Source organism: Triturus cristatus, chromosome 7 (assembly GCF_964204655.1).
Source record: "Triturus cristatus chromosome 7, aTriCri1.1, whole genome shotgun sequence".
NCBI classification, from domain to species: Eukaryota; Metazoa; Chordata; class Amphibia; order Caudata; family Salamandridae; genus Triturus; species Triturus cristatus.
This window is the reverse complement of record NC_140590.1, coordinates 624,467,676-624,494,911: the sequence shown is the minus strand read 5'-3', so window position 1 is coordinate 624,494,911 and position 27,236 is coordinate 624,467,676. Positions and strand designations below refer to the sequence as shown.

The 27,236-nt window shown below is 46.2% G+C and overlaps 1 protein-coding gene and 1 pseudogene across 4 annotated transcripts in view; one reads left to right on the top strand and one right to left on the bottom strand.

The window, feature by feature from the left end:
* RHOT1 (ras homolog family member T1) overlaps positions 1 to 27,236 on the bottom strand; it is a 429,863-nt gene that overhangs the window by 82,779 nt on the left and 319,848 nt on the right. For 2 of the 4 annotated variants that reach the window (XM_085617212.1, XM_085617213.1), the window contains exons 18-19: positions 1,901 to 2,103; positions 355 to 477 (exon numbers count right to left, since the gene is read on the bottom strand). In XM_085617212.1, coding sequence (XP_085473338.1) covers positions 355 to 477; positions 1,901 to 2,103 — 326 coding nt within the window. The remainder of the gene's footprint in view (positions 1 to 354; positions 478 to 1,900; positions 2,104 to 27,236) is intronic. The other 2 variants (XM_085617215.1, XM_085617214.1) reach the window with 1 other exon arrangement.
* On the top strand, positions 4,030 to 4,584 carry LOC146810230 (ubiquitin-conjugating enzyme E2 C pseudogene; annotated as a pseudogene).

Genomic DNA, 27,236 nt, shown 5'->3' with positions numbered 1-27,236 from the left:
TTTTCTCTGCAAAAAAAGAATGTCTTGCTTGAAAGTTATGGTTTGCAGTAATATTAAGAACTTACATTATAGGAAAAATAAAGTCAAAAATTGTATTTTTTGGCTCTCTTCTTATAACCGAATAGTATAGCAAGATGTTTACAACAGTTTAATCTCATGACCAAATTCCACAAGAGTGTGGGGTTCCTTGACTGTGCTGTGGTATTGTCATAATCGCCTTTCAAACCCTTCAAGAAAGTGGTTAGGTTGCAAAGCGCTCAGTAGTTACTCCTAAGCTGAATGGATATGTAGTGGAAATCTGCATAATAATTTATTTTATAACACTCCTGGTAGCCAATAAATAAAGTTAAGGACCTGTTAAGAACTGAAGTGAAGAGAGTGTTCTTTACAGAGTGCAGCAAGTCTGAGTTGAGGAAGTTCTGACAGATGCAAAAGGTACACCTGTTGCAGGTGCACATACAGCGTAACCGGGCATGGCTGTGAAAACACATAGAAGGACAGTAGTTGAGACCCTGCTAACATTTTGGGCACACGAGGCTAGTGCCAAGAACGTTATCATGTAGGACAGCCACATCTGAAGAAGGAAATAGTCAACAAGGAGAACCTAAAGCTGTGCAGATTTATGTGAAGACCCATCAGCATGAGCATACGCTCACCACATCCTCTTATATTGTTATATAAATGTTATTTAACTTGTTTTGTTTCGCCAATGTTATTCAAACAGCAGTGCAATAAGGTTAAATGAAATTACGATATAGATTGCGGGACCTTTTCATAATTTAATATTGTTGAAAACACATCTGCACAGCCCTTGGTTACACCTTTGTCTAAAACAAATGTTTTTAAAAAAAATTACAATAATTTTCAATTGCTTCAGTCAAAATTGCATGTGGTCTTCCATGAAATTTTGGAAGAAGCGTATAAAGTACCCTCACTCTAATGACATGTTTACTTAACTTCCTCTACTCCTTATCAAATAAAGTAGTCTGTCATGTTGTAGTTATACCACAAAATGCAGCATTAAGGCCTGCACAACCCCATTTTATTATCTGGGTCATTATTTGACTATATGAATATTAAAATACATTGAACTAGTGGAACACTAGCTGTCATACTACAATTACACTGCTTTACTGTAAGCAGCTTACTAAAACACAAAGCTCAATGTACTGAAGGGTGCACAGGTTACTTAGCAAAAGAGAGATCATACGAAACAACCAGGAATACTGAACAGTAGTGCACATTTAAAAATAAGTAGATCTTTTTTTCTTAAAAAAAAGGTTTTGCTTTTTGACTCAGTTTGTGAAGTGCCATATTTACATTTCAAATAACGCCACTTTGATAATTAATTTCCATTCTTTAATTGTCTTTTTACCAAAGCCATCATAATTGTGGGTATTAAATTGAATGGTTTCTGACAATGGGAAAATTATACCAAAAGTAGCAATACACTCCAGAAAGCTCAGTTTTGAGGCCCTAGAGCTTGGCAGTGAAGAGTTATTATATTCAAAATTCGGCAAAATGTCTCAAACAGAATGAAGTTTATTCAAAATATAAGCTAAAACAGCCTGCTTTTCATTATGGTTATTCTCTTCGACTTGGACTGAAAGTAGTAGGTATAATAATTTTTCCATTATTCACCTTACTGGTTATTACAACTTCTCCTTGTAAAATAATAATCTTTAGACTGAATGAAGGATAAACCAATCACAAATACTATTTAATTAAAAACATTAACTAGCCCAGTATTTTACAGGCTAGAGAAGATAGGTTTGGCTGAAGGTCTCTCTGTTGCTAAGCAACATGAATGAGAAAACAAAGCCATCCTCGCGACCAAAGATGGCATGCAGTGTAGTCAATGTGAATGCAAGACTGAAGCAGTGACGATTACAGTACTTACGGATACATGGCCATTGTGGTCAGTTTTACAAAGATTTCCTTGCTAGGGACATCTGTTGTACTGCATGTAAAGGCTTGAGGTGGAGGCATTTTGTGCTTCTTGCAGAACTCCAGGGGAGACACACTGTACTCTTGTTTTACTTCATGCAGATCTGACTTTGCTGCCACAATTAAGCAGGGCGTCCGACTGTCCATGAAGTATTGCTGTAGGGAAAAACAATGTTAAAAGATATGGGCTTTAAATTCAAACAACATCAATAAGATGGAATATTGCAGCTTGAGAAATGTCAGAGTAGAACGGTCATGCTAGCAAGAAATATATCACTCGCTGTCCTAAATGAAGCAGTAATAAGATCAATTAGGTCCTGACTAAGCAGAGAGCAATTATTTAACAAATGTGCAGTTCTTGGAGATTGCGCCAGCACCCTACCCTCTCTCTCTAGCACTCCTTGTGGGTGAATTTGATCCCATCTCCAAATACCACATTACTCAAGACACAGAGCTGGCACTGGAGAATCTAGACCACAAAATAGCTCTTGCACTAGGAGGGAGAGAGTGGCAGACACATGGAAAATAAGAAAAGAGGAAGGATCTTCATTTATTTGTGTGGGAAGGAGAGTGAAAATGTCAGTTGAAGCCAGGTCATTCCTCTTGTGCACCAGCTGCTTGCAGTCAAAAGGCGAATGTTCTATTACAAGGATAAGCCTTAATTACTGCTGTAAGACCTGCATAAATGTGTTCCAGTCTCTGTGAGACAGTAAAGGACGAAATAGAATGAAAAAGAGGAAGGGAGATAAACATAATTGAGAACAGCCTGACTCTGAGGAGCCATATGCGTGCAGATAATTCTATTTATGCACTCAATTTAAAGGTGTGCATTTGACTCAGGAAGAATCTCTCTTTCAGATCAAGCTTTTGACATGGTCGTCTCTTAAATTTCATACACCATTTTCCCTTGACAAGACGTCAACATGAATCATGGTGTAGCATAGGTTTAAATTACATCCATTATAATTCTTGAATCATAGTGTGTCATCAGCAGCTAGCTCACAACATCAATTGCATTATTAACCCAACTTTGTTTTTGCATGACACCAGGATGAGTCTATACAATATCTAAAACCAGTTACTTAAAAGATTAGTTTATATGGTTGGCCTGGGGTCTCTGAGATCTACCCCTGTGGGTGCAGATTCAACTCTGCTACATGCTACCTTAGATTAGCACCAACATAAATAGATAAAATAGCACCAACATGAATAGCTAAAATGCTTATCGCCAAACCAGCACCCTTATAACTGCCACAAAAGAAAAACTTTGCTAGCCTGTAATGGATAGAAAGCTGTTAAAACTCTTGAAGAACTCAAAGGATTTCTGGTGGCCCAAAGGATCTCTGGTGGCCCAACAAACATTTCAAACTGGGCACACACCAAGCTAGCAATTTGATATTCGGTTTCTCAAATGTTACTTTCAAGCGCATTGCTTCACATATTATTAGGTACTCTGAGGAGGTTCTGCACCAGGTGGCAGATCCAGCAGAACTGAAGATTTACCTGTGTCATAGGAAGCATTTGTGTCCATCAGAGCAAGGCATCTGGTTCCTTTACTCTACCCACTTAAACTCCTACCAACAATGAACAAAAACTCTGCACATGTCCGCAAACGCCTCAGTGAAACATTCACACGGGTGAGCTATTCTCAGGTCACAATCAGCTGGTAGCCTTTGCTAAAGATTCTGTGCAATAAGACTGATGAGGACTAAGCTCAGCAATATATTCTCTCTTGTCCAAGAAGGAAATCTTTAATAAATAGGAAGGAAATGTTAATTGCCCTGTAAGCATCTGTTTGTGGTGTGTAGTGGTGTTGATTCATATGCTTTGTATACTCCTGTCATATTGGGTCATTACAAGACGTTTTTCTTCCAAGAAGCTTTGAGCCACAAGATAGTGTGCGACTTGCTCTTTTAGTCCACAATGTACATGTACACAGACTGCACCCTTAGATTGTTTTTGGCTCAGAGGGTGAAAGGCAAAGGTTGAGTGTAGAGATTAGTAGTTATATGTTCTGGACAGATAAATACACAACAAAGATCACACAAATTTGCTCTGCTCTGATGGAGCTTCAATCTAATCATGGCTTACCAAAACATGGACCCCGCAGCAGACATCCAACTCCGCCACTACCCACAAGGGAACAGAGCCTGGGTCCAGCGCCGTGAGTTGGAGCTCTGTTGCCAAATGGTTACACCAGGAACTGATGACTAATGAGGTCTGGTGACAAGGGGCTTTCTGCAACCTCTTCAAGTGGACTGGCACAATTGATGGCCCCGTAGGGACAGTTCATGAAGACCTGAGGTACAAGCCTTCCTTGGAGTTTCCGAGTGGATACCGGTACAATGGCCTCACTGTCAAATTCATCACCCCTTGTTACACCCCAATGTTGACACCCGGGGTAACATCTCCCTCGACATCCTGAAAGACAAGTGGTTGGCGCTGTAAAATGTCCAGATAATCCTGCTATCTCTCCAGAGTCTACTTTGCACACCCAATATCGAGAGTGCCCTGAACCCACAGGCAGCAGAGCTCTGGCAGAAGCAACCAGCTTACAATCACCTGCATGAACAGTATGCAAAGCAGTGGAAAATCCGGGATTCCTGGATTGTGAGATGCTGGCTCTGCTTGCACTAAATCTGTCCTCTGCTTTATAATGCCCTTCTGTTGTGTCTACTCTAACATATTCTTAATGCAAGTGTGAGCAGAGTGAGTTCAAAGTTTAAATGCTCTGTGCATTGTTAGTGGTGATAAATGTTTACTTTGTGAAAAAACGTGCTAGCACTATCCGAGTCCTGGGAGGAGGATGGATAGATGTAATATACTGCACTACATGCTTCAAACAGATGTTTACAGGGTAAGCAACATTTTCCATTCGAAGCATGTGTGGCTGTACATACACATGCTTTGCACTGACTGCAAAGCAGTTTCCTCCTTGTAGTGGCTAACGGGCATACAATGCAGATGTTTGAAACAAAGTTCTGAAGACGATCTGGCCAACCATAGCTTGGTGACAACCTCCTTTGTCCACACAGTAATGTTTTTTTAAAGTGTGTGGTGTTGACTAAGTAGCAGCTTTAAAAATATCTGCTAATGAGATGTTACCCAAAAAAGCCATAGTGCCTCGCTTTTCCATGTGACCTGTGCACTAGGAGTCATGGGGAGTACACGTTTAGCTTTAGCACAGCAAGTCTGGATGCATTGCACAATCTACCTTTCAATGTCTGCTTTGGAAATAGACTGATCTTTATAGTGTTTAGCAAAGGCCACAACATGTTGATTGGTCTTATGAAAAGGTTTAGTCATAATCTTTAAGGGATCTAACTGCAAGGAGATGCAGAAATGAACAGATCTTTTCCACTTGGTTGCATAACATTCATTACCTCCTCACCAGACCTCCCCGTCACAGTCCTTACACACGAGCGATAGCTCCTCCCCGTAGACATCCCACGCTGAAAATGCCCTGCTCCCATCCCAACCCACCAGGCCACACCCACATCCTGTAGCCCATAACCCCTGATCTTAACTTCCAACATCCTGTATTTTTCTGCAGATCTGTAGATCCTGGAACTCTCATGGAATACTCGGTAAGTGTGAACGGTCTGCTTCAGCGGCCGTTATTTGTTGAGTTAAGTCCCTGCTGTAGCAGGATGAGTGACGGATTTGCTTGGAGCAGGAAGCACGGTGTTGAGTGACAATTGTCACGCCCAGCGTACCTGGGGCGTGGTGGTGCGATGAACGGTAGTTGCCTTGCCTTTTCCGACGTCATTTGTTCCCTAATTTCCTCTGGAGTTGACTATCTCTGGAGGTAGTTCTTCGGTGGGGGGTGGGGGAGAGGGGAACGGTCAGGGATCGGAGGCCTGGAATATGTCCCTGCTGTAGCGGGACTGTCAAGGGCCCGATCCGGATTTGTAGAGCGCTTTAGCCCGGCAAGCCTGGGGCGTGGTGGGGAGTCACCTCCTCTGTGGTAGAGGGGCACTCGGCACGTTGCTTGTTACGGCTAAGAGGTGTCTCTGTTTCTGCAGACTATCAGAGCCTCTGTCTTTTTTTTTTCTGGGGGCGGTTACATTGGCCTGTGGTGCTGTGCACGGAAGTGCGCTTCGCAATTACGGAGGCGTGGCCGGAGTCCAGGTTAAAGGGATAGCCGCAGGCTCTGTTCAGTGGTTTTCTTGGCGCCAGGGAGGGCCCGGAGCTCAAGAGAGCCTACGCCCATACCACCCTGAAATTCACCTGATCTCGTCTGTTCTCAGATTTTCAGCAGGTTCGAGCCTGGTTAGTGGCTGGTGGGGAGACAACCTGGGAATACCAGCTGCTGTAGGCTACTCTTTATGTACGCCTTCTCTGGGAAGTTCTGGGCTATTTTTTTCACCCACGGAATTCGCGGGCGGGGGTTGTTTAAGGTTTTATAGCATGGAAGTATGGAACGTGCTATTTGATTGGCAGGAAGGGTGATGTGATTCGCCTATTAGGTAGCGATTGGTTTAGGGATCGATGTGGATAATTTGGATTGGACTGCTTTATTGGTCAATGGGCTGGTACGTGCATAAGTAGGATGTGCTTCCTCTGGCTTCTGACTCATCATGGATGGAGTTAAGAGATCAGAGAAGTTTAAGCACTTGAAGGAGGAGGTGGTTGCTCGGCATTCCAATGCACCTTCCTTGACGGATGTTCAAAGGATGATTGAAGCCGCTGTTTCTGCTGCCTTTCAGGCAAGAGAATCCCTGGGGGCGAAGAAGCAGAAATTGGATACCTCTGTTCCCTTTTATCCTGACTGTGATTCAGGGGATGAGGTGAAGGGTCGGTTTATTTATGGGGCTGACCTTCACAGTATTTTACAGCATGTACAGGACAATTTGGGGTTCCCTGATCCCTCGGTGGCTGAGGAGTCTGAAGATTTCTTTGCCAACTATGAAACATTGGAGCCTGAAAGTCTTCCTGTCCACAAATCTGTCTGGAATGTGCTGGAGGGGAGATGGAAGAACGTAGATAAACATGCCTTTCCCCGGTTTCTGGCTAAGCGTTATCCATTGCAAGGGTTTTCAGAGGAATTCCATTCCGTGGTGAAGGTGGATTCCCTGTTGGCTTGACTTTCATCTCAGAGCCTGGTTATTTCCAAGGATGCGGTTCCTTCTGATCCTGGGGATAAATGGGTTGAGGGGGCTTTTAAAAGGTCCTTTGCAGCTTCCAACCTGGCTGTTAGATCGGCAGCATATACCAGTTATCAGGTCCAATCACTGCTGAAAGACTGTCAATGTATTTCGGAGCAGCTGCTTCAGGAGGAGGATCTCTTAGAGTCCTTGACTATGTTGGAGCAGCAGTTGCGTTTCTTGTCCGACTTGTCATTTGATTTCCTTAGTGCTTCAGCTGCATCGGCTGGGGCCTCAGTAGCGGCTATGGGGCAGTGGTAGCTTAGGTCTTGGAAAGTGGAGGCGGTTCAAAAGAATGTGCTCATGAAAATTCCTTTCACAGGCTCCAGGCTGTTTGGGGATTCATTGGAGACTTGGATTAAGAAAACAACGGATGTCAAGACGTTGTTGGATCCGGTCCACCCTACACAGAAGGGGAAGTTTGCTGGCTATAAGAGGGCATTTGGGCAGGCGTTTCAGTCGAAAATGGCAGCTCAGCCATTTTGTGGTAAGCGATGTGGCAGGGGTGTCCCTTCCTACCAAAAATCCCGGGGTCAGCATGGAAATTTGGGTACATCCAGTCAATCTGGATCGTGACTATCTGGTGTTTCAGGAGGAGGGCCCAGTTGGGAGTCGCCTTATGAACTTTTTGCCAGTCTGGAAGGAGTTCGTCAGGGATCAGAGGGTCCAGCAGATTGTCAAACTCTGGTATCGTATAGAGTTTGTGGAGCCCCTCGGGGAGGTGTTCCGTGCTACCCATGTTCCCAGTGCTCCAGTAGAAAATCAGGCTCTGCTGGATGGGGTTCAGGACCTGTTGAACAAGGAGGCCGTTGTGAGGGTCCCTGTGGAGCAACTGGGGAAAGGGACTTACTCTATCCTGTTTCTGATCAGGAAGCCCAGTGAAGTCTACCGTGCTGTGTTGGATTTAAAAGCTGTGAATTTGTGCAATCCTTGAAGGTCCTTCAAGTTGGTGACTCTCGAGTGGATTCTATCCTTCCTTTCAGTAGGAGACTTTCTCACGTCTCTGGGTCTGAGGGACGCTCATTTTCATGTGCCAGTTCACTGGGACTCGCAGAGGTTTCTGAGGTTTTGAGTGGGCTGAGACCGGTTTCAGGTACCACCCTTTGGTCTTTCTGATCGCCTAAGGTGTTTACTAAGGTGTTGGCTCCCTTGGTTGGGTTGTTGCATGCTCAGGGGATCCAGGTGTTTCCTTACTTGGATGACTGGTTGATTTCTTCCTCTTCTTTCCCTAAGGCTCAGTCGCATACCCAGGATGTCTGCAGTCTCCTGCAAAGGTTCGGCTGGATTCTGAACCTCGAGAAGTCCCATTTGGTCCCTACTCAGGAACTACTGTTCATTGGAGGGTCTTCAACACACAGGTGGGGAAGGTGTTCCTGTCTGAATCTCGCAGGTTGACTCTGGTGAAAGAACTGGGGAGGGTATTGGCCTCTTCCAATTCCACTGCTCGACAGTGGTTGATAGAGCAGTGGTTGATGGCTGCGACAATCATGATTGTTCCTTGGGCCCGTTTACACTTGTACCCCCTGGTGAATCATATCCCGAGCTATTGGTGTCTGAGGTCTCAGGATTACGGACAGATAATTCTGGGGGGCTCTCCGTTTGTCCCCCAGGAACGGTTGGTCTGACAAAGGATGCCAGTGAGCTGGGTTGGGGTGCTGTGATTGATCAAGATTCAGTTCAGGGGATCTGGTCAGTCCAGGAGGCTCGGATGTCTTCCAACTGAAGGGAGTTGAAGGCCGTACAGTTGGCCCTGGTTCATTTTCTTCCTTGGGTCCTGCAACGGGATGTTCTGTTGCGGACGGACCACACGGTGGTGGTGTGTTATGTTAACCACCAGGAAAGTGCAAAAGTGACTTCACTGAACTTGCTAGCTCAGCAGATTTGCCCGTGGGCTGAAATGAATTTGTTGTCACTGAGGTCGTTGCATCTGCCTAGGGTGCTGAACTCGGAAGCGGATCGTTTGAGCATGTTTCCCTCCCTGTCAGAAATATGTTTGGATCGCAGGGTGTTTTGGATGCTCATGCGGAAGTTTGCGGTGCCCGAGGTGGACCTGTTTGCAACCCCCAAGAAAGCCTTGAGGGAGATTGTCACGAGTCCGATAACGAACTGCGGACTTTGTTGCCCTTCGATTCTGACCCAGTTGTTTCACCCTTTGTGCAGGAAGGACAAGAGCCCTTTAAGGGAATCTCTCAGGCGGAATCCCCGGGGGTGTGGCCCACGACGTCATACCCAAGTGGCCAATCGAGGAGCAGCGGGCGCAAACAAGAGGGCCGTCGTCCTTTCAGGAGACGGAAGCGGGTTTCCCCGGAGCAGGAGAGGTTGTGGCGTGGACAGAGAGGAACAGCGGAGGCAGAATAGCAGCAAGAATAAGCGGAGCCAAAGAAGAGACCGAAGCAAGTACTGCTGTGGCGTGCAGAGACGACAAGCCGGGAGGCCAACGGGACTACGTTTCGCCCAGCCACCCCCCTGGAGGAGGGTGGCTTACTAAGGTACGGGCGACGCTACAGGGGCTTACGGGACACGGAAGGGGGAAGGACGTTGTATAGAGGGAGGAGGGGGGTCACGTCGGGGCTCACTCGGTGCCGGTCAAAGGTGACTTCTCCCCTCACTCCCCTCCCCTGAGAGAAAAACGCCAGTTTTTCCCTGCGACTCACTCTGGTCTATTTCTTTTGTTGTTTTATCCAGATCCACCCACACCATTCCATCAACGTTGGGGAGGTGACGTACCGAATATCCAACCCCAAGTCCAGGGGAAGACCTGGTGAAGACGGAACCTTTTCCAACCAGGAGTTTTGAGCCTTGAAAGACCACAGACTTTGACTTAATTTTTGTGCCCTTGACAAATTGAATTTTGGAATAAAACAAAACTTGCTGAACTTTATCCCTCTCTTACAAACTTTCATTGGTTTGGCCAGCCTCCCTCTGGGAAAGATTCCGGAGTGCGACAGAGATGTTGTGCTCTCTGTGCCAGTCGGAGACAGTTTGGAGGGTGAATGCTCTGTCCTTTCAGTGGGGGCTGATTCAGAGGGTTCTTCTGACGGTCAAGATGGACAGGGCCTCTGTGATCCTGGTGGCCCATGTCTGGAGCAGGCGGCCTTGTTTTCCTCTGTTACAGTTGGTGGTGGGGCCTTGCTGGAGGCTTCATGTGGGCCCCTGTACTCTGTCGTTTCCAGTTCTGTCTCATGAGTGTCTGGTCAGGTTGCAACTGGCAGACTGGCTGTTGACAGGAGGAACCTGTTGGCTCTGGGGTGTTCTCCTGAAGTTCTCCTGAAGTTCAGGCCTTCTACTCTTAAATCCTATGCCAGGCATTGGGTGTTCTTTCATGGTTGGTGTGCTGATAAGGGCTGGTCTACCTTGACAGTGGATCCTGTGCATGTCGTGGACTTTCTGAAGGATGGGTTTGAATTGGGCTTGGCCGTTTCCTCTTTGAGGGCTCAGTGGGCGGCTGTGAGGGCTCTTCGGGCTCCTGCCGGTGAGGCAGTTGTGGCTTGGTGACCCGGCTGTTGAGGAGCTGTTTTTTCAACAAACCTGTGGTTGAGTCCTTGGCTTCGGGTTGGGATCTCCCGTTGGTGTTGAAGGTGTTGCAGTCTGCTCCTTCTGAACCGCTGGATGAGGTTTCCCAGAGTTTTTTGACTATCAAGGTGGTTTTCCTGGTGGCTATTACCTTGGCCATTAGGGTTGGGGAATTGGGCTTGCTGTTGTGTTCGGAGCCTTTTTTGAAGTGCTATCCAGATCGGGTGGGTCTCCAGCCTGTCCCTTCTTTTGTCCCTAAATTTCCCTCCTCTTTTCTCTGCTCTGAGGAGCTGGTGCTGTCCTGATCCTCAGGCTGAGGAGGAGGTGCGGCTGCACTGTTTGTATGTTAAGCATGCTCTTGGGGTGTACCAGGTTCGTAACTTCCTGTTTCGTAAGGTGGATTCCTTTTTTGTTACTTGTTGCCTGGTGGGTCAAGGTATGAAGCCTTCTGTTGCTACTCTCAGTAGGTGGCTGAGGTAGACTATCTTGGCGGCTTATGAATCCAGTGGAGTGCCGGTGCCAGGGTCTGTGCACGGGTGGTCGACTCGGGAGATGGCTGCTTCCTGGGCTTGTTTCCATGGGACTTCTATAGCGGAGATCAGTAATGCTGCCTGTGGAGTGCTCCCTACACCTTAATGTCCCATTATCACCTGGTGGTGGGTTGTGTTGGGGCTGCCCGCTTTAGGGACGCTGTGTTGTGTTCTGTGCATGGGGTGTAACTTTGCTGCTTGTTGTTCTACTTTAGTCTGATTGCAGCTCTGTTGTTGAAGCCGATTCTTGTTGGGAATCTACTCCTGTGTGTAAGGACTGTGACGGGGAGGTCTGGTGAGGAGGTAATGGCCAGTTACTAACCAGTAATATTTATTACTCCGAGTCTTAGACCTCCCCGTCACAGTCCTGGTTCCCATCCCTCCCTCCCTGTTTCGGCTTCTTGTGCTTTGTGGTGCAGGATGTTAGAAGGTAAGGTCAGGGGTTATGGGCCACAAGATGTGGGCATGGCCTTAAGGGTAAGGATGGAAGCAGGGGAGTTTCAGCTTGGGAGGTCTGAGGGGAAGAGCTATCGCTCGTGTGTGTAAGGACTGTGATGGGGAGGTTTAAGACTAATGAATATTTACAGTAAGTAACCAGTCATGAGTAGTAGGCCTACATGCCTCACATAAAATGAGCAAACACACTGCTGGGAGGTGTAAGCAATCAGATTCAAGGACTTCAGGTGCCAGATGGCAAGGATGAACTACCTGGGGGCCTGGGGGTCTTATTTGACCATCTTGTTGAGTGAGCAAGTATTGCCCGACAGAGTTTCTCTTGTGGGCTGATGAATATCTTCAACAACATTGAATGGCAGGAATGTCTGGCCCAAGTTGGGGCCAGCAGAATGAGAATCGCGGAGACCTGCCTCATTTTTCTGACCACAAAATGAATGGGTGGGAGAGGTGAAAAAACATAAGTAAATATCCCTAACCAGTTCATCAACAGTGCACTACCCATGAACTGTAGGTTGAGTACCTGGAGGTGAAGCTTTGGCATTTCCTGGTGATAGATCGATGGGTGGAGTCCTCCACTGGCAAACATACCTGTGGAGGACTTGCGCGTGGAGTTCCCACTTGTTTATACATCCTGCTAAAAAGGTCTGCAAAATCATTGTTCTGTCCCAGAAAGAGTTCCGCCAGAAGATGTGCATTGTGGAGAATTGTCCAGTGCCAAATCAGCTGAGACAATGTTGAAAGTAGGAAAGTAGGGAGGAATGTGTACCCCATTTCTGTATGTCAATCAATCAATCAATCACTGCATTTGTAAAGCGCGCTACATACCCAAGAGGGTCTCAAGGCGCCGGGGAGGGGGTGCTACTGGTCGAAGAGTGTATGTAGTACATCGCTGTCATTTTGCTTACGTTACAACTTTTGCATAACTCTAGAAGGTGTGCTTTCTCACCCTCAGGTGAATTTGGTTCACTGCACCAGCGATGAATGTGAAAGATAGGTTATTGTAGCCCCACAGAACACTATTCAATGTGTAATTCAATAGAAGTATTGTTTTTGGGTTACAATCATCTAAAGGAATCAGGGGCACCATGGTTACAGTAACAAACCTTCTTTCACAATTCACAGTATCACACGAATAAACACTAAGCCTGACCCTTTCTCCAGTGCAACAATACTCACCATTGTTCCAAATAATGTAAATACTAGTGATAACCTGCTGTCACTTGTTGACTGTAAAGCTTTCAAGATTAAATACCCCCTTAATCTATCCAAAAACACACAAATTACTCAAATGTAACACCAAAATGGTCGTATCTGATGCCTACTTCTGTGTGTTTAAAGGAAAGGTGGTTACTGAGCTAATTTTTTCACCTCCAGAAGAGCACAATGGAGGAACACCACAACCTCAATGCTACGAATTAACATCTTTAAGAAAACTCCTCACAGTATTCAAAACTTCACAATACCCTCACCCGAGTTAAATGCTGAAATAACCATCTCCCTATATAACATGTGTATATAATGGCGTTGCTAACAATTGGCCTCTTTCAAATGAACTCACTCAAAGTACTAAACCTTCTGGTATCCAAGAAATGCCCCACTCAAGCGCCACTTCCCCCCATCCCACCCTCAGTGATCGACCATCAACTTAAAATGTCAGTTGAGGACACCCTTTCAAGTCCTCTTTTTACACCCATCGCAAACATCACAGCCACTTTATCATCCCCTAACCTTCCTCTTCCAACCACCTTCAAAAATCCATCCTACGAATCCAGTTGTTCTGTAGAATTTTCTTTCTTTGAGGACATACTGGCTGATCTCAAGCACAAACTTCAACTAGCCAAGAGCGACATACTGAAAAGGAAACACGCTTGAGAAGCTTTGGAATCCCAGCCGGATCGCTGGAACTTCCAGACCACAATCACTAATCAACCTAATCTTACCACAATTGATCAAAATTCCCTGCATGAATCACCAGACATAACTAACCCACCCATCTTGCACATGAGATTGCGACCCCTTCTCAATCCCTACTCCAGGCCCAACAGGATTACCAATCATCTTTCGGATGACATTCAATCCCTTTTGCAATCATATACCACCACTCAAAAAGACTCCTGTTCCACGCTGGGTGAACATCCAAACTATTTCCTCCAACCCACTGGGAGGAACCCACTCTCTACCTTAGTACCATTAACAAACAAAACTTAGTACGTGTCGCACAAGATCTTGATCTCCTTCTTTTAACAGAAACTTGGCTCAACGACATCTCTGCAAACATTCTGGTACCTCTCAACTATGAGAGCATCAGACTGGATAGAGCTGAACGAGTTGGAGGAGGTATAGCAGGAATCTATCGCTCGATCTTCTCCCTAAACATGCACAAACTGCACCAATGTCCTCCTGTGAATACCTAGGCTTCGAAATATGGGGCAATGACAAGATGTTATGTAAAGTCCACACAATTTACCACCCACCTGGTAATAATCTACCTTTCATTGAACAATTAATGGAGACCATCTCATCTTGCATGGACCAACCCCCCACTAGATCTTTCTTGGCGATTTCAATATTCACTGGAAAAACCCAAAGGGCCCCTTACTGTACACCTTCAAATCCTTCCTAGCTGACCTCAGCATGACAAATGTCTACTGATCACTACATACAATCTATGTCAGTCATTTTCTACACAATTGCTACGAAGCAGCTTAAAAGAATACCCAGTATACACTCTAAACCATGGTTCAGCAGCGACTTTAACAAAGTAAGGCAGAAATTAAGGCTTGCTGAGAGAACACAGATAATCTCCTCTTCCACAACACACATTCAGTACCCAAGGTCTATAAGAAGTCATTATAACAAGCTCATACATTGTTCCAAAGCAAACTAATTCAGGACGCAATTGGACAAAGCCAAAAACAGATCCCAAAAAGCGCTTCGAAATCATCAAACAGCAAGCTAGTTGTAGATCTAACCTCCATCTAAAAGATAATGGGATGCTCCACTCATCTCATTGTAAAAATGAGGAGAACTGAATAAAATCTACAATTTGCCTCTCAACATCTACTAAGTCAGGCTCAATCTAGTCTCATCTCTATGCCTCCTAAGATGTGGTCCCCCCCACTCCGATTTCACTACAAAAAAACAATGCTGCTTGGGTCTAACTTCAAACTTTGACAAAATAGTTAACCAAAACATTATCAATTAAACCCTCTAATCACATCAAAGATCTTCTACCCGCCAAACTGATCAAAGAGCTTAGTTTTTTCCCCAGTTTGGACTAAGATTGTCAGTGCTTTTCTTTCCCAGGGCACGAATCCCGATTGCCTACAGATCAGTTTAACCCATCCCAAAAAAGCCAAATGCTGACTTGTGTGACCTCCACAATTTCCATCCTGTTAGTGTTCCATGACACTTGCAAAACATTTAGAGAAATGTGTAGACTTGAAACTCTGCAACCACATCGAACAGTTTAAGCTCCTCGACCATTGCCAATCTGAAACACATCGTGGATGACACACTAAGACTACTTGATCAGAACGATCCTTGTCTGCTTATACTCCTTGAACTCTCTTCTGCGTTTCATACAGTCAAATATGACAACATGATAAACCTTTTAGAGAAAAAGATGGTTTATCTGGGCCTGTCCTAAGCTGGTTTTCCTTCTTCCTTCATAACAGAGCTCAAAGAATCAAAGCCAATCAAACCCTATCGGACATTACTCTGATCTCGATTGAAGTACCTCAAGGAGCCACACTCACCTACGTCAACTTGTCCATAGAACTGCTTACTGAAATTATTACACAATCAAATGTACAATACCACATGTACGCGGATGACACACAACTATATTTGAAAATTTCCTTACCTGAATGTATCAAAACCCTTAACCTTGCTCTAATGAAAACCCAACAATGGTTAACCCACAATCACTTCATGCTAAATATGCTCAAGACAGAATTTCCCCTGATCTCTACTCCCATAGATGAATGGCTCAAACAGCTTACATTGCTCAACTGCGCCCCATATGTTGTTGATTCTACTAGATCTTTATGTATTGCAGTGGACCTCAATATGAAAGATCACATCAGTGCAACGACTAGAGGAGCTAACTACCATCTGAGGACTCTTAGCAAAATGAAACCCTTCTTACCCCCAGATGACTTTCAGCTAGCAGTCCTAGCCCTACTCCTCTTGTGCACAGACTACAGGATTGCCACTCTTGCAGGTCTACCCAAAGCTAGGTTGGCTCAGTTAAAGGCCACTCTAAACTCCGCTGCTAGGCTCATCACTGGATCCTGTAAATGTGACCACATTACAATATCTCAAATGGCTCCTGTTTAAAGCTAGAACTCAGGTTAAGATAGCCTGCATGACCCATAAGGATCTTCATCACAACTCTCCCATCTACCTGGCAAAAGAAATAAATTATCAGGAGGGAGTCACTATAAAAGAATTTCTATCTCTCTATTGTTGAAGCCACAGACGTTTAGCAAAAAGAAAACTTCTAACCGCTCCTTTTCTGGGTTTGCTCCTAGAATATGGAGTGCAATTACCCCTGAAACGAGATCTAATCCTTTGAAAAACTCCTTCAGAAAAAGAATTTAAAATGTTATCGCTTAATGGATTCCTTTAGCAGTAGTTCCTGATCTCACAACGTTTTGGGCTATCTTGCCTATATACATTTCTGTACTCTGAGTACACTAAATCACCAATTTCTATTGTATATATTTTGTTTCTTTCCAGCTCTTCCTTGCATTTGCTGTTACAACTTATTTGCTATCTACACAACATACCCGCTAACAGTATTTTTATCAGTTTATTACCTATGCTTTCTAGGTTTCATTTGTTTTGCAATTTGTACGGCGCACCGATACCTGGATGGGTCATGTTCACGCTATAGAAAACTCATTAAATTAATAATGTGTTTCTCAGTACATCTAAAACAGAATGTTATAAAAGCATCAAGAAGGCATGTTATGAATAACAAAACTAAAATGAAAATTTCTAACATTGCTAAAATGTCATCTAAAACCTAACACCCTGACATCTACTTCTATGCGCTCCACTAAGAAACCATGGAAGGCAGAGCATCTTGCAGTCTAGCGTTTCTTAGGGAGAAGAGAAGCACTGCATACTTTGTTGGCAGTAAAGGCTGTCTTTATCAACGGAGGCATTAAAACAGTGTTTCCCAGCGAAGTGCAAACACACGATGTGGCAGCAGTCAGTTGGTCTTCCTTTGAAACTCAGCTTTTTCAGCTTCAGGCGAGATGTAGCTAGTGCGTAGTGTGCTGGCAGTAGGTGAGACCATCTCTGGCTGAATCTTGGGCAATAATCTTGGCAAAGGACCTCCCCAGACAAGTGCACTAGTGGTAGCCCATGTATACTGAGCCTTATCAGAAATATGTTGTTCTGAAATAAGTTTAGTAATGTCTGGCATAGATTATGTCCATCAAGGTGTGCATCCCAGAAGTTTCCTTATGAATGCATAAGGTAAAAGGACCTCAATTCAGACTACATTATTTTGGTTATATGTCTGTATGTATTCTTATTTAACTATAACATGGTGAAAAGTTGACATGTGACAAAGACAAATGTCTCATCAAGTGTTATATATAAGTCATCAATCAAATGGCTTGAAGCTTTCACACTTCTAAGAATGATACGGTCAGGTGACATCTGCGTCAAATGGCAAACAACAATGATTCTGGGGGCGACACGGAACGCTTCAGCACTTTTTACCTCCATTGTTCAGAAATAGATCAGTGCCTTACACGTGAAGAGGTAAAAACATGAAAACAAAGCAGCCGGCGAGTAGCCACACTTAAGCAGTCACAGATCACCTACTGCCAACAGGGTGTAGAGAAAGAATTCAGGAATTCAGTTTCCGGGTCAGCGAGTGACCTTTTCGTAGCATCCGGAGGCCGGAGCAGAGCACCCGGAGCAGAACCGCCGAGCCGCCGTGCCGCTTCGAGAGCCGCTGGGAGATATTGTGGCGAGAGGAAAATGCCCAGGGCAGGCGAGGCGCGGGAGGCTGCAGGTAGCGTGTGAGCCGTGCCGCCGCACTGAACCGTCGAGAGCCGCTGCAGGGGAGGAGAAACGGCCCAAGGCAAGGCGCGGGTGCAAGCGGCGGGCAGTGTATGAGCCGGCGGGTAAAGCTCCAGGCACCAATCAGTAAATCACCAAGCCGTCAAAGTCATTATCAAGCCTGCAGATGCCGCAGTGAGAGCCGCAGTGAGAGCGAACGTGGCTGGAGGTGAGGCAAGGCGAGGCGGGGGTGAGCTACGAGTGAGTTGTGAGCTGTGAGTCGTGAGCTGTAAACAGCGTGTGGCGCTATTATCAACGCGGAGTTGTGGAAACTGACGTGCTCTTGGGAGTTTTGAGGAGCGGAGTCAAGTCGAGCAGGACAGAGTGGGGTCGAGCGGGGTTGAGTGGAAGGCCCCCCCTCCACACCCCGCACCCCCCCAGCCTTCTCCCTTCAGCCCTCTATCCAGTCTCCCTTCTCAGCTTTTCTATCAACAAGCATCATCTGCACCTTCCTATGGGACATGCAGGTCGAATGAGTGGAGCAGCTTCAGCCCCTTAAAAACCACACCACACCACAGGAGTGACCTCGATCTGGTCGTGCCCACTCGCAAAGGAGGTGGAGTTCCCCGATGCAGCAAGTAGTTGGCTGTAGTCCACCGAGGCCAAAAACCTGTAATTTGTAAGGTGAGATACCTTACTTCCCACGGAGGTCAACAACTTCAAAGAAGGTGCGCCTTAATTCCTTCGTATGCTGGAGACCTGCTACCTCACCTTTGTGACCTGGGCATAACTTCTCGAGCTTGGTGACTGTCTCCCTCCCGCTGCCGCCATTCTATCGCGGCCGCCGTGAGGACGAGGAGACTACATCCCCCAGCATCCCCTGCGGCGGAAGAGGAAGCCGCCCCCTGTACTCTCGCACCTGGAGGCGCTATAAAGTGCACCTGGGCTGAAACCATGTCTACTCGCTCTGGAAAGCTTCTTAGGAGCGAAGGCGAAAGGGGGCCAAATGCCGCGAGCCCTGTCATAGGAACTATGGACCGTTTTATCACCAGGGTGGCGGCGGTGATTGAAAAGGAGATTGCTATGTCTGAGCGGCGTTTATCTGAGGTTTACCTCCCCTCAAGACGCTCATCCTTGGGGGTCGCCGCTCAGTCGCTTACACCGGCCGGTGTCCGGGTTCAAACTGTTTCCCCACCTAGTGTGCCTGGTGCTTTTACAGACCCCCCTCAGTTGGCTGGTATAGAGCAAAATATGGTTAGGCTGGAAAATCTGGCCGCTCTTCTCCCTATAGTTACAGTGGAAGACGGTGGACTTAGCAAGCTGTCCACGCCATTATCACCTAATTCCCCAAGCGAAGCCATCAGTGATCCTGAGCCTCCAAAACCGCTCACTCCCACCATAGTTATACCAGAAGGGGAGTCAGTGAGGGCTTCCCCTAATACCCAAACTCCCGATACTAGGCAGGAGAATAGGCCCCTAAGCAAAAAGCCACGAAAACGTAAAAAAGGTTGGCTAGTGAGGCAGGCCGCTCTTTACCAAAGAGTAAGAAAGCCTTCCGGATCTGGTACGAGAACCATAAGGGGTATGCCTATAGTGAATGAAATTGACATAGAAGGGGGTGTTCTGATCTCTCCCAAGGGGCTACACCCAGACGCCAACACTGCCAAGGTATCAAAGCTCTCTGACTCAGTAACAGTTGAAAATATCTTTGAGAAGGTATACAGCCTCTTGAAACCGTTACTAACACAAGTCAAGGGTCTAGGGGAGAGGATAGATAAATTAGAGCAATCAACCCTTGACGGGTTTCACTCACTCAAAACAACATTTAAACAAATAACCAGAGTGACTGAAAATAAGGACTTGGGCACAAAGGGGAATGAACCACCATCTCAGAGAGTCCCTAAGCCCCCAATATGTCTAAATAAAGTTGTCTCTAATAGCCCACTAATTCCAGCTCTTAAATATCCTCCCCGCCCCAAAGCAGGGCCAAAACACAAGGGTCCATCAACATACTTAGAGCCTGACAAAAATAAACCTAAGCCTCTTCCACAAAAGCAGCCACAGATAGCTAGTGGCAAAACGGAAGACTCCCAAAAACCAGGGGCACGCAGCAAATCCAACGGGTTAGCGACAGGGAATGCCCCTAGGTCTGTATCCCAACCTACTGCCCCATCTATCCCCTCACTGGCCCCCAGTAATTCAGTACGACGGATCCCCCCAGTAAACCTCCCACCAGACTGTCAACCTTTTGTTGCTGTCATGGTTAATGTGCCCCCTTTAAAGGAAGGCCAGTTGGAAAATCACCAATCACTCAAGAATAAGTGTATCCACTGGCTGAAGGCAAACAAGCCAATTCCGTTGGGTGTGGATGGTATTATTCTAAGTGTCCGCAGAGTGGGTTGGGTTGGGTAGGGCTGGGGAAAAAAACGCAGGAGGGGGATTGCATAATTATAAATTTCCAAGACCCAAGAGTAGTACCATCGATTTGCACTCCTATTAAAAGTATGGGGGCTCCGGGGGTTAAAGTGGTAGATCTTTCTTATTTTTACCCCAGGCAAATTGTTAGCCCAACAGGAGGAAGCTTAAGATCCCCTGTTTTTGGTCAAAACTGGGCTGGGGTTTCGGGGGGTACTAGGGAGAACCAATTGTGGGCACCAGGGCCTTACTGACTGGAAATTGGGAGAAGAGTAGAGCCAGCAGGAGTATCACCCACCCAATCAAACCCTGCAAGTGGGATAGGAGACCCTATAGCCACCCCACAAGATCCCTGTTCCCCTCAGATACCTCCGAGGGGGTCCATAGACAGGGGCATTCTGGCGCCCAGCGACACTTCAGCTGTGACGGACCTAGTCTTCAAGGTTTTCAGCTGGAATGTCGCAGGGATTGCAAGAAAACTGGCTCTACCGGATTTTGCTGCTTGGGTTGATGAGCACTCCCTGTGCCTTTTCCAAGAGACATGGAGCTTGGTGCCGGTCCATAGGGTGGGTTTTTCTTCCTATTCCTCCCCTGCGCAAGTCTCGGAAACAGGGAGAGGGCGACCTTCGGGCGGCCTTCTCATCTGGGTCGCGGCTTCTTTAGACTGCAGAGTAGTGGAGTTTCCCACAGGTTCCCCTGACATACAAAACATCACCCTAATAGATCAAAGGGTAAGAATTGTCTTAAATGTTTATAATGTTTATGCCCGGGGAACCAAGGGCGGGAGAAAGTCTCCTGTAATATCTCTCCTCGAGACTTTGCTAAATAATACCCCATATAAGACTCGTACATTGGTTGCAGGTGATATGAACTGTACGTTCGAGCCCTTGGGCTCGGACGTTTCCCTCGACCAAGACGAGGAGGATACCAGGTTGGGGATCCCGGTATTGGAAATCCCACCGATTAGAAGGTGGACAGAAGTGGCCCTCCAGATATACTCCCTGAGCCTCGAATTCAACTTAAGGGCAGCTAATGGGAGGACATCCTCGGATAGGGGGGGTGCCCACACGTACAATAGACCAGGACACACCTCTAGGCTAGATTATTTCCTAATAGATGTATACTTATGGTCTTATGTAAGGGACTCGCAGGTGGTCCCCACGACTGAAAGTGACCACAATTCACTCTCCTTAAGTATGGACCAGTGGTGGCGCCCCTTAAGGAATGACAATATTAACCCGGTAGCCGCACCCCCGGATGAGTCTGAAGTCTCCCCTTGTGGTAGACGAATAAAATGGGCGAAATTGGTTCTATCCGAGGCAAAGGTAGGGGAAATTCAATCCCATTTAAACCATGCGGTAACAACCCTCGGAACCTCCTTAGAAGGGGTGGGTAGAGCGAGTGGGCTTTTTGTCTCCCTGGTTGAAGCCTTAACTAACGTGTTTACCTTATACCCTAACAAGTCGGGCAACAAAGAATCTAAAAAACAAGTCGATGGATGGTATACCCAAACATGTAGGGTTTACAAGGCCAAGTTAGTTGAGGCGGTTAAACTCAAGTCCCGTAGTGTGATACAGGAAGCAAGGAAGGCCTATAATAAGTCCCTTAAATTTGCCAGGAGGGAATGGGAAGACAAATTCTGGGAAGACCTGCTCCAGGCTAGTAAAATCAGGGATTCAAGGGCCTTTTGGAATCTCATAAGCACACGGAATAAACCCGATGCATCTGTGAGACCCTGCAACATCCCGCCTCAAAGTTGGGTAAAACACTTTGGGACCCTATACCTCCCCCCAGATGGGGAATTGAACGTGGGGATGGACCTTACACGAGCAATTGAACCTCATGCCTATGATCTCTTCACTCCCTTAGAGATTGAGGGGGTTATAGGGTGGGTAGCGCCTCGCAAGGCAGCGGGCCCCGACGGCCTTCCGGGGGACCTTATGAGGGCATACCCAGCGGAATGGGCAAGGGTCATAGCAGCTCTCCTAAACGATATCATGATGGGAGGGGCAGTGCCAGAATCCTGGAAAGGGGCGGTGGTGGTCCCGATTTATAAAAAAGGGTGCAGGGAAACACCGGGGAACTATCGCCCTATAAGTCTGATAGACTCCACCCAAAAGATAGCTGGTAAAGCTATCCTTGGAAGGATTCTCCATTGGGTGGAGGAGAATAAAATCCTATCAGACTTTCAGGCAGGTTTCCGGGCTGGTATGGGGACAATAGAGCAGGTGTTTAGGCTGGCACTACTGGGGTGGAAGGTGGTGGAACTAGGCAAGGGTAGTCTTTATTTGGCCTTTATAGACCTGAAGACTGCCTTTGACCTAGTCCCCCGGGGAGAGCTTTGGAGGGTGCTTTATGAGTTGGGATTACCCCTTTACATCTTGTCCCTACTCATTAGCCTTCATGCCCATACCTTTGCACAGGTCCGTTGGGGTAAAAATGGAGAGCTCACTGAGAAGATACCAGTGTCCAGGGGCGTAAGACAGGGTTGTGTCTTGGCACCCACCCTATTTTCACTATATGTGAATGGGGTGGTAAAACATCTTCAACAAGAACCAGCCGACGCCCCCTGTCTTGGAGGAGTACGTATCCCCACCCTGCTTTTTGCGGATGACACGCTCCTGATCTCGAAGACCCCACAAGGCCTCCAGAAATTGCTAACGCGATTCCAGGAGTTCTGTGCTGCAAAAGGCTTAATAATAAATGTGGACAAAACAAAATATCTAGTCCTAAATCCTCCTAAGAAACTGGGCCGTCCACCTACACTTAATTCGATTCCCTTAGAGAAAGTAGCCGAATTCGATTACCTCGGTATTCGGATTACGGATAGGATGTCTTGGGCAAATCATATTGACAAAATGGTCCTCAACCATAGGAGAGTAGAAGGAGCTCTCATGAGGGAGTTCAGGGCCTCACCTAGGAGATCACTTACCCCAGTAATTGACATCTACAAGGCCAAAGTAGTGTCATCAGCCTTGTATGGGGTAGAACTGTGGGGCCACTGCCGATTGGACGCCCTAGTGACAGCGGAGAGCAAGCTATTGAAATCCATTATCTCCATTCCACTGAGCACACCATCTGTACCAGTGTGGTTGGACACGGGCTGTAAAAACATCAAAGATCAGGCCCAGCTTCGCCCGCTCCTGCTATGGACACGAATCTGGAGGGGTGAAGAACTAAAATCCTATGCGGATGCTCTGGGGGAAATAATGAGTCTGGGGGGTTGGGCTAAGATAAGATGGTTAAGAGAAACTAAAAAGCTTCTGGAGAAGATCGGACTAGGAGACCATTGGTCATCACGTTCAGCCCCTCCAAAAGAAGTTGTCAAGGCGCTTTACTGGAAATGGACTGCGGAGCGTCTAATTACAAACTCTAACCACTGCAAGTCCACTGTCGCCTTTTTACAAATCAAAGACATTGTGGCTTTTGAACCCTACCTGGATCTGATCACCCTCCCCTTTGACTGAGCCCTTTATTTTAAATTTAGAGTTGGATCCCTCCCCCTAGGTGCTGTGGTATCGAATTGGACATCAGCGGCCCGTACTTCTCCCAACTGTGCATGTTGCCCGAGTAGGGTTGAGTCCATTGCGCATGTCCTTTTTGAATGTCCGGATTATGCAAGGCCTAGGAGTTTTTGGTTGAAACCTCTTTGTCGAAATATGGGCACACGTAGCCACCGAGTAGCCTTGCGTATCCTAACCACGGACACTTCCCCCCCTATAGTGTGTGGAACAGAAAAATTTTTAAAGCAGTTTTGGCTTATTCGTTGTAAGAGATTGTCAGTAGCTGTTTAATTCCTTTTTAGCTAATTTAGTAACGGGCATTTTATGTCCTTTTATCTTTTTAATGAATTTTATACTGGCTTCTTGTAGCAATGCTTCTTTTTGTACACTGTAATGACTGTATTTTATTGTGCTTATAAGATATCTTGCATATCGAATAAAAGCTTATGATGATGATGACAATGATTCTGCAACAATCAGGAAAGATGGTGACTTCCATTGTTTGAGAAGAGGGAAGATGGTGACCTCTGTTAGTCAAGATGGAGTCGGGGCCTACATAAGATGGAACCAGTCCTTAGGAGCTTTACGTCAGTCATGTTGACCATATGTACGAGTACCACTTTGTGTTTACCATGGAGTAGAAAGCTTTGAGGGTCAGAAAAATGGCCACAAGTTCCAGGTAACTGATGTGACTTCCCGGGTGAAGGTGCCCTGAAATGCTTATTACCTAGATGTGCGTCCCACCCCAAGAGTGATGCATCGGTAGAAATGCGGCAGAGGGCCTACAAAAGTCCAGCCTATCAAAAGTTGCTGTTCCAGCACTGCACAGTGCACTGAGTGCTGGCTTTTATCAACACTAGATGACCCAGCCCCTGAGACCACTGACTGGCGAGGCAGTGCTGACGTAGGCACATGTGCAATTTAGTGTTCAAAGCAATCGTTGTGCAATATGCCATCACATCTAGAAGTTTCATTATTGTTCTTACAAATAATGGGCTGTAGGTGTGAAAAAAAGCACAAGCTGTTGGAATGATATCACCCTCTGCTGGCTGCGGTATGTCTGTCCTGTGACAGCATTCTAATTCATTTTAGGAATTGTTGGATTTGTTGAGGTAGGATATGGGATTTTGGGCATTTACTGCACAGTCTAAGCTGTGAAGTAGATTTAGAGCTGCCAGAGTATGTGCTAGACATTGCTGGCTGCTGCTGCTCTTGTTCAACCAGTCATTAAGATATGGGAATATATGAATACCCACTCCGCATAGATAAGAGGCCACCATTACCAAATACTTGGTGAAGACCCATGGGGCTGTGGTGATGCAAAGGGTAGTACTGTAAACTGGTAATGCTGTCCACTTACCACAAACCGTAGTTACTTGCGAGGAGCAAGGTGGAAAGGAATGTGGAAATATGGTGTCTTTGAGATCTAACGCAGTCATGAAGTCCCCCTTATGAGGAGTGGGATGACATCCTATAGACTAGATTCATCACGTGATTTTATTTTTTACAGGATGTACTGATTGAGCATCCTCAGGTCTAGTATGGGGTGGAGGGGTCGACTTTCTTTGGAATGAGAGAGCACAAGAGAGCCTGAGCATCCATCTCATGGCAGGCAACAACTGGAGTACCCCGGTAAGGGCTGTCCCGACCAAAACTAGTCTTCAATACTATAGCATAAATTGCCGCTCCCTGACTTGCCACCAACAACACATTTATTATTTTGTCCTAGATAAAACACCAGACGCCATGTTCCTGACAGAAACATGGTTACATAAAGCATCTTTGCCAGATGTTATTACAGCACTACTGTATTGCTAGAAGGAACCGCAAGGATAAGTTAGGAGGCGGTATAGCCATTATATATAGAGATATCTATCGGTGCAAAAACAGAGGAGCTTCCCTCTTCTTGCTGCAAAGCCCTTCTCTTCTGACTTGGCCGAACGCCTACATTTACTGCCTCAGGTGTCCTAACCTATCGTTCCCCGGGATACGCTGGAAGCTGGTGCTCCACATTAGCCAACCTAATCTCCCTATATATACTTAAATACACCAACTTCTCCTTACTAGGAGATTTTATCATGCATCAAGAAGATCTTCAAGTGCAAACTTAGCCAGACTCTCATAGAGGACCTGGGTGCCCTTAACCTCAATTTAATTAATTCTTCCCCCACACACAAAGGAGGTGACCTGCTGGATCCCATTTTTTCTAACATCATTGGTCTTACCTCTGACCCACCCTTACCTTTACTCTGGTCAGACCACCTTGCAGTGCCTTTTTCTATAGTCTCCCATTCCCACAGCAACTAAAGCCCAAAGTCATGGTCAGAAACTGGGCCAAACTTGACCTTTTTGCACTTAATACTTGCCTATCAAACACTCTTCTTCCACTAGTACAGCAGGTTGATAACTGGCTCCTACGCTACCTTGACTCTATTCTACCAGCTAAGCCTAAATCAGTGTCCAGACAATACCCCTCTGCCCCCTGGTTCAATGAGACCTTACAAGAGGAAAATCAACTTTGTAAGAGACTCGAAAGGGCTTGGAGGAAGCTATATGACAAGGATTTAAAATTAAAATATAAAACGGCCTTGTGTAATTAATCATACACACTGTAGAAATGCTAAAGCTGTCTTTTACTCTGAAAAAATACTAAAAGCCCAAAACTGTCCAAAAACCCTATTCAAAGTGGTCCAAGACCTGTCCGACCACAGCAACACCACCACCACCCCCCCTCTCTCACAGGTCCAATGTGAAGAGCTGGTGGACTTTTTTGTTGAGAAAGTAACAAACATTTGCCTTACCTTGGATGCAGCACGAACTGATGAAAACCAGTCTGGTAACACCAGTCTATATTCCAACTTTATTCCTTCTCCCTCCAAGGAAACAAGCCCCCTGAATATGACTCTGTCTTCAGCTCGACTACAATCCTTGCTCCCCCTGGACTGCTCCTGTTTTCTGGATCTATTGCAGGCCATTAAATCAGGTTCCCCACTGGATCCTCTTCCCCCATCCAAGATCAGTTCTCCGAGTCCTCACCTTCTGTCTCTGATAGTTGATCTTCTTAACTCTTCCTTGTATGAGGGATGCCTTCCCAAAGCCTGGAAGAATGCCATGGTATTTCCGCAGCTAAAATAAAAACTCACAAAGATCCATCTAACTGGGTAAATTAAAGACCCATTTCTTTGCTGCCTATTTTCTTGAAAATATTGGAGAAGAAAGTTTACTCCCAAATCACTGCATACATGGAAGCCCAGAATGCCCTCCATCCTACCCAGTCAGCTTTTAGAGCTGAACACAGTACAGAATCTGTACTTCTAGGAGTCAAGGAACTCCTACGGTGACTCCTGGATAATGGTGGCACTGCCGTGCTCATTCTGCTAGATCTCAGCAAGGCCTTTGACACGTCTCATGATACTCTTACTGTCAGTCTGGCCCAACTAGGCCTTCAAGGCTTGGCTCTTGACTGGTTAAAATCCTTTCTGGCGGAATTAACTTTCCAAGTTTTCTCCTCGAACACAATGTCTAGACTTCACTCTTTCACCACAGGAGCCCCTCAGGGTTCTGCTCTCAGCCACAAGCTTTTTTAATATCTATGTCCACCCTCTGGCGGACCTAGTGGAAAGCTGTGGTCTGACTCTGTTCTCATATGCTGATGAAACACAAATTATTTTGTCTTTGTCGCCTGAGCAGGAAGGCAGTAT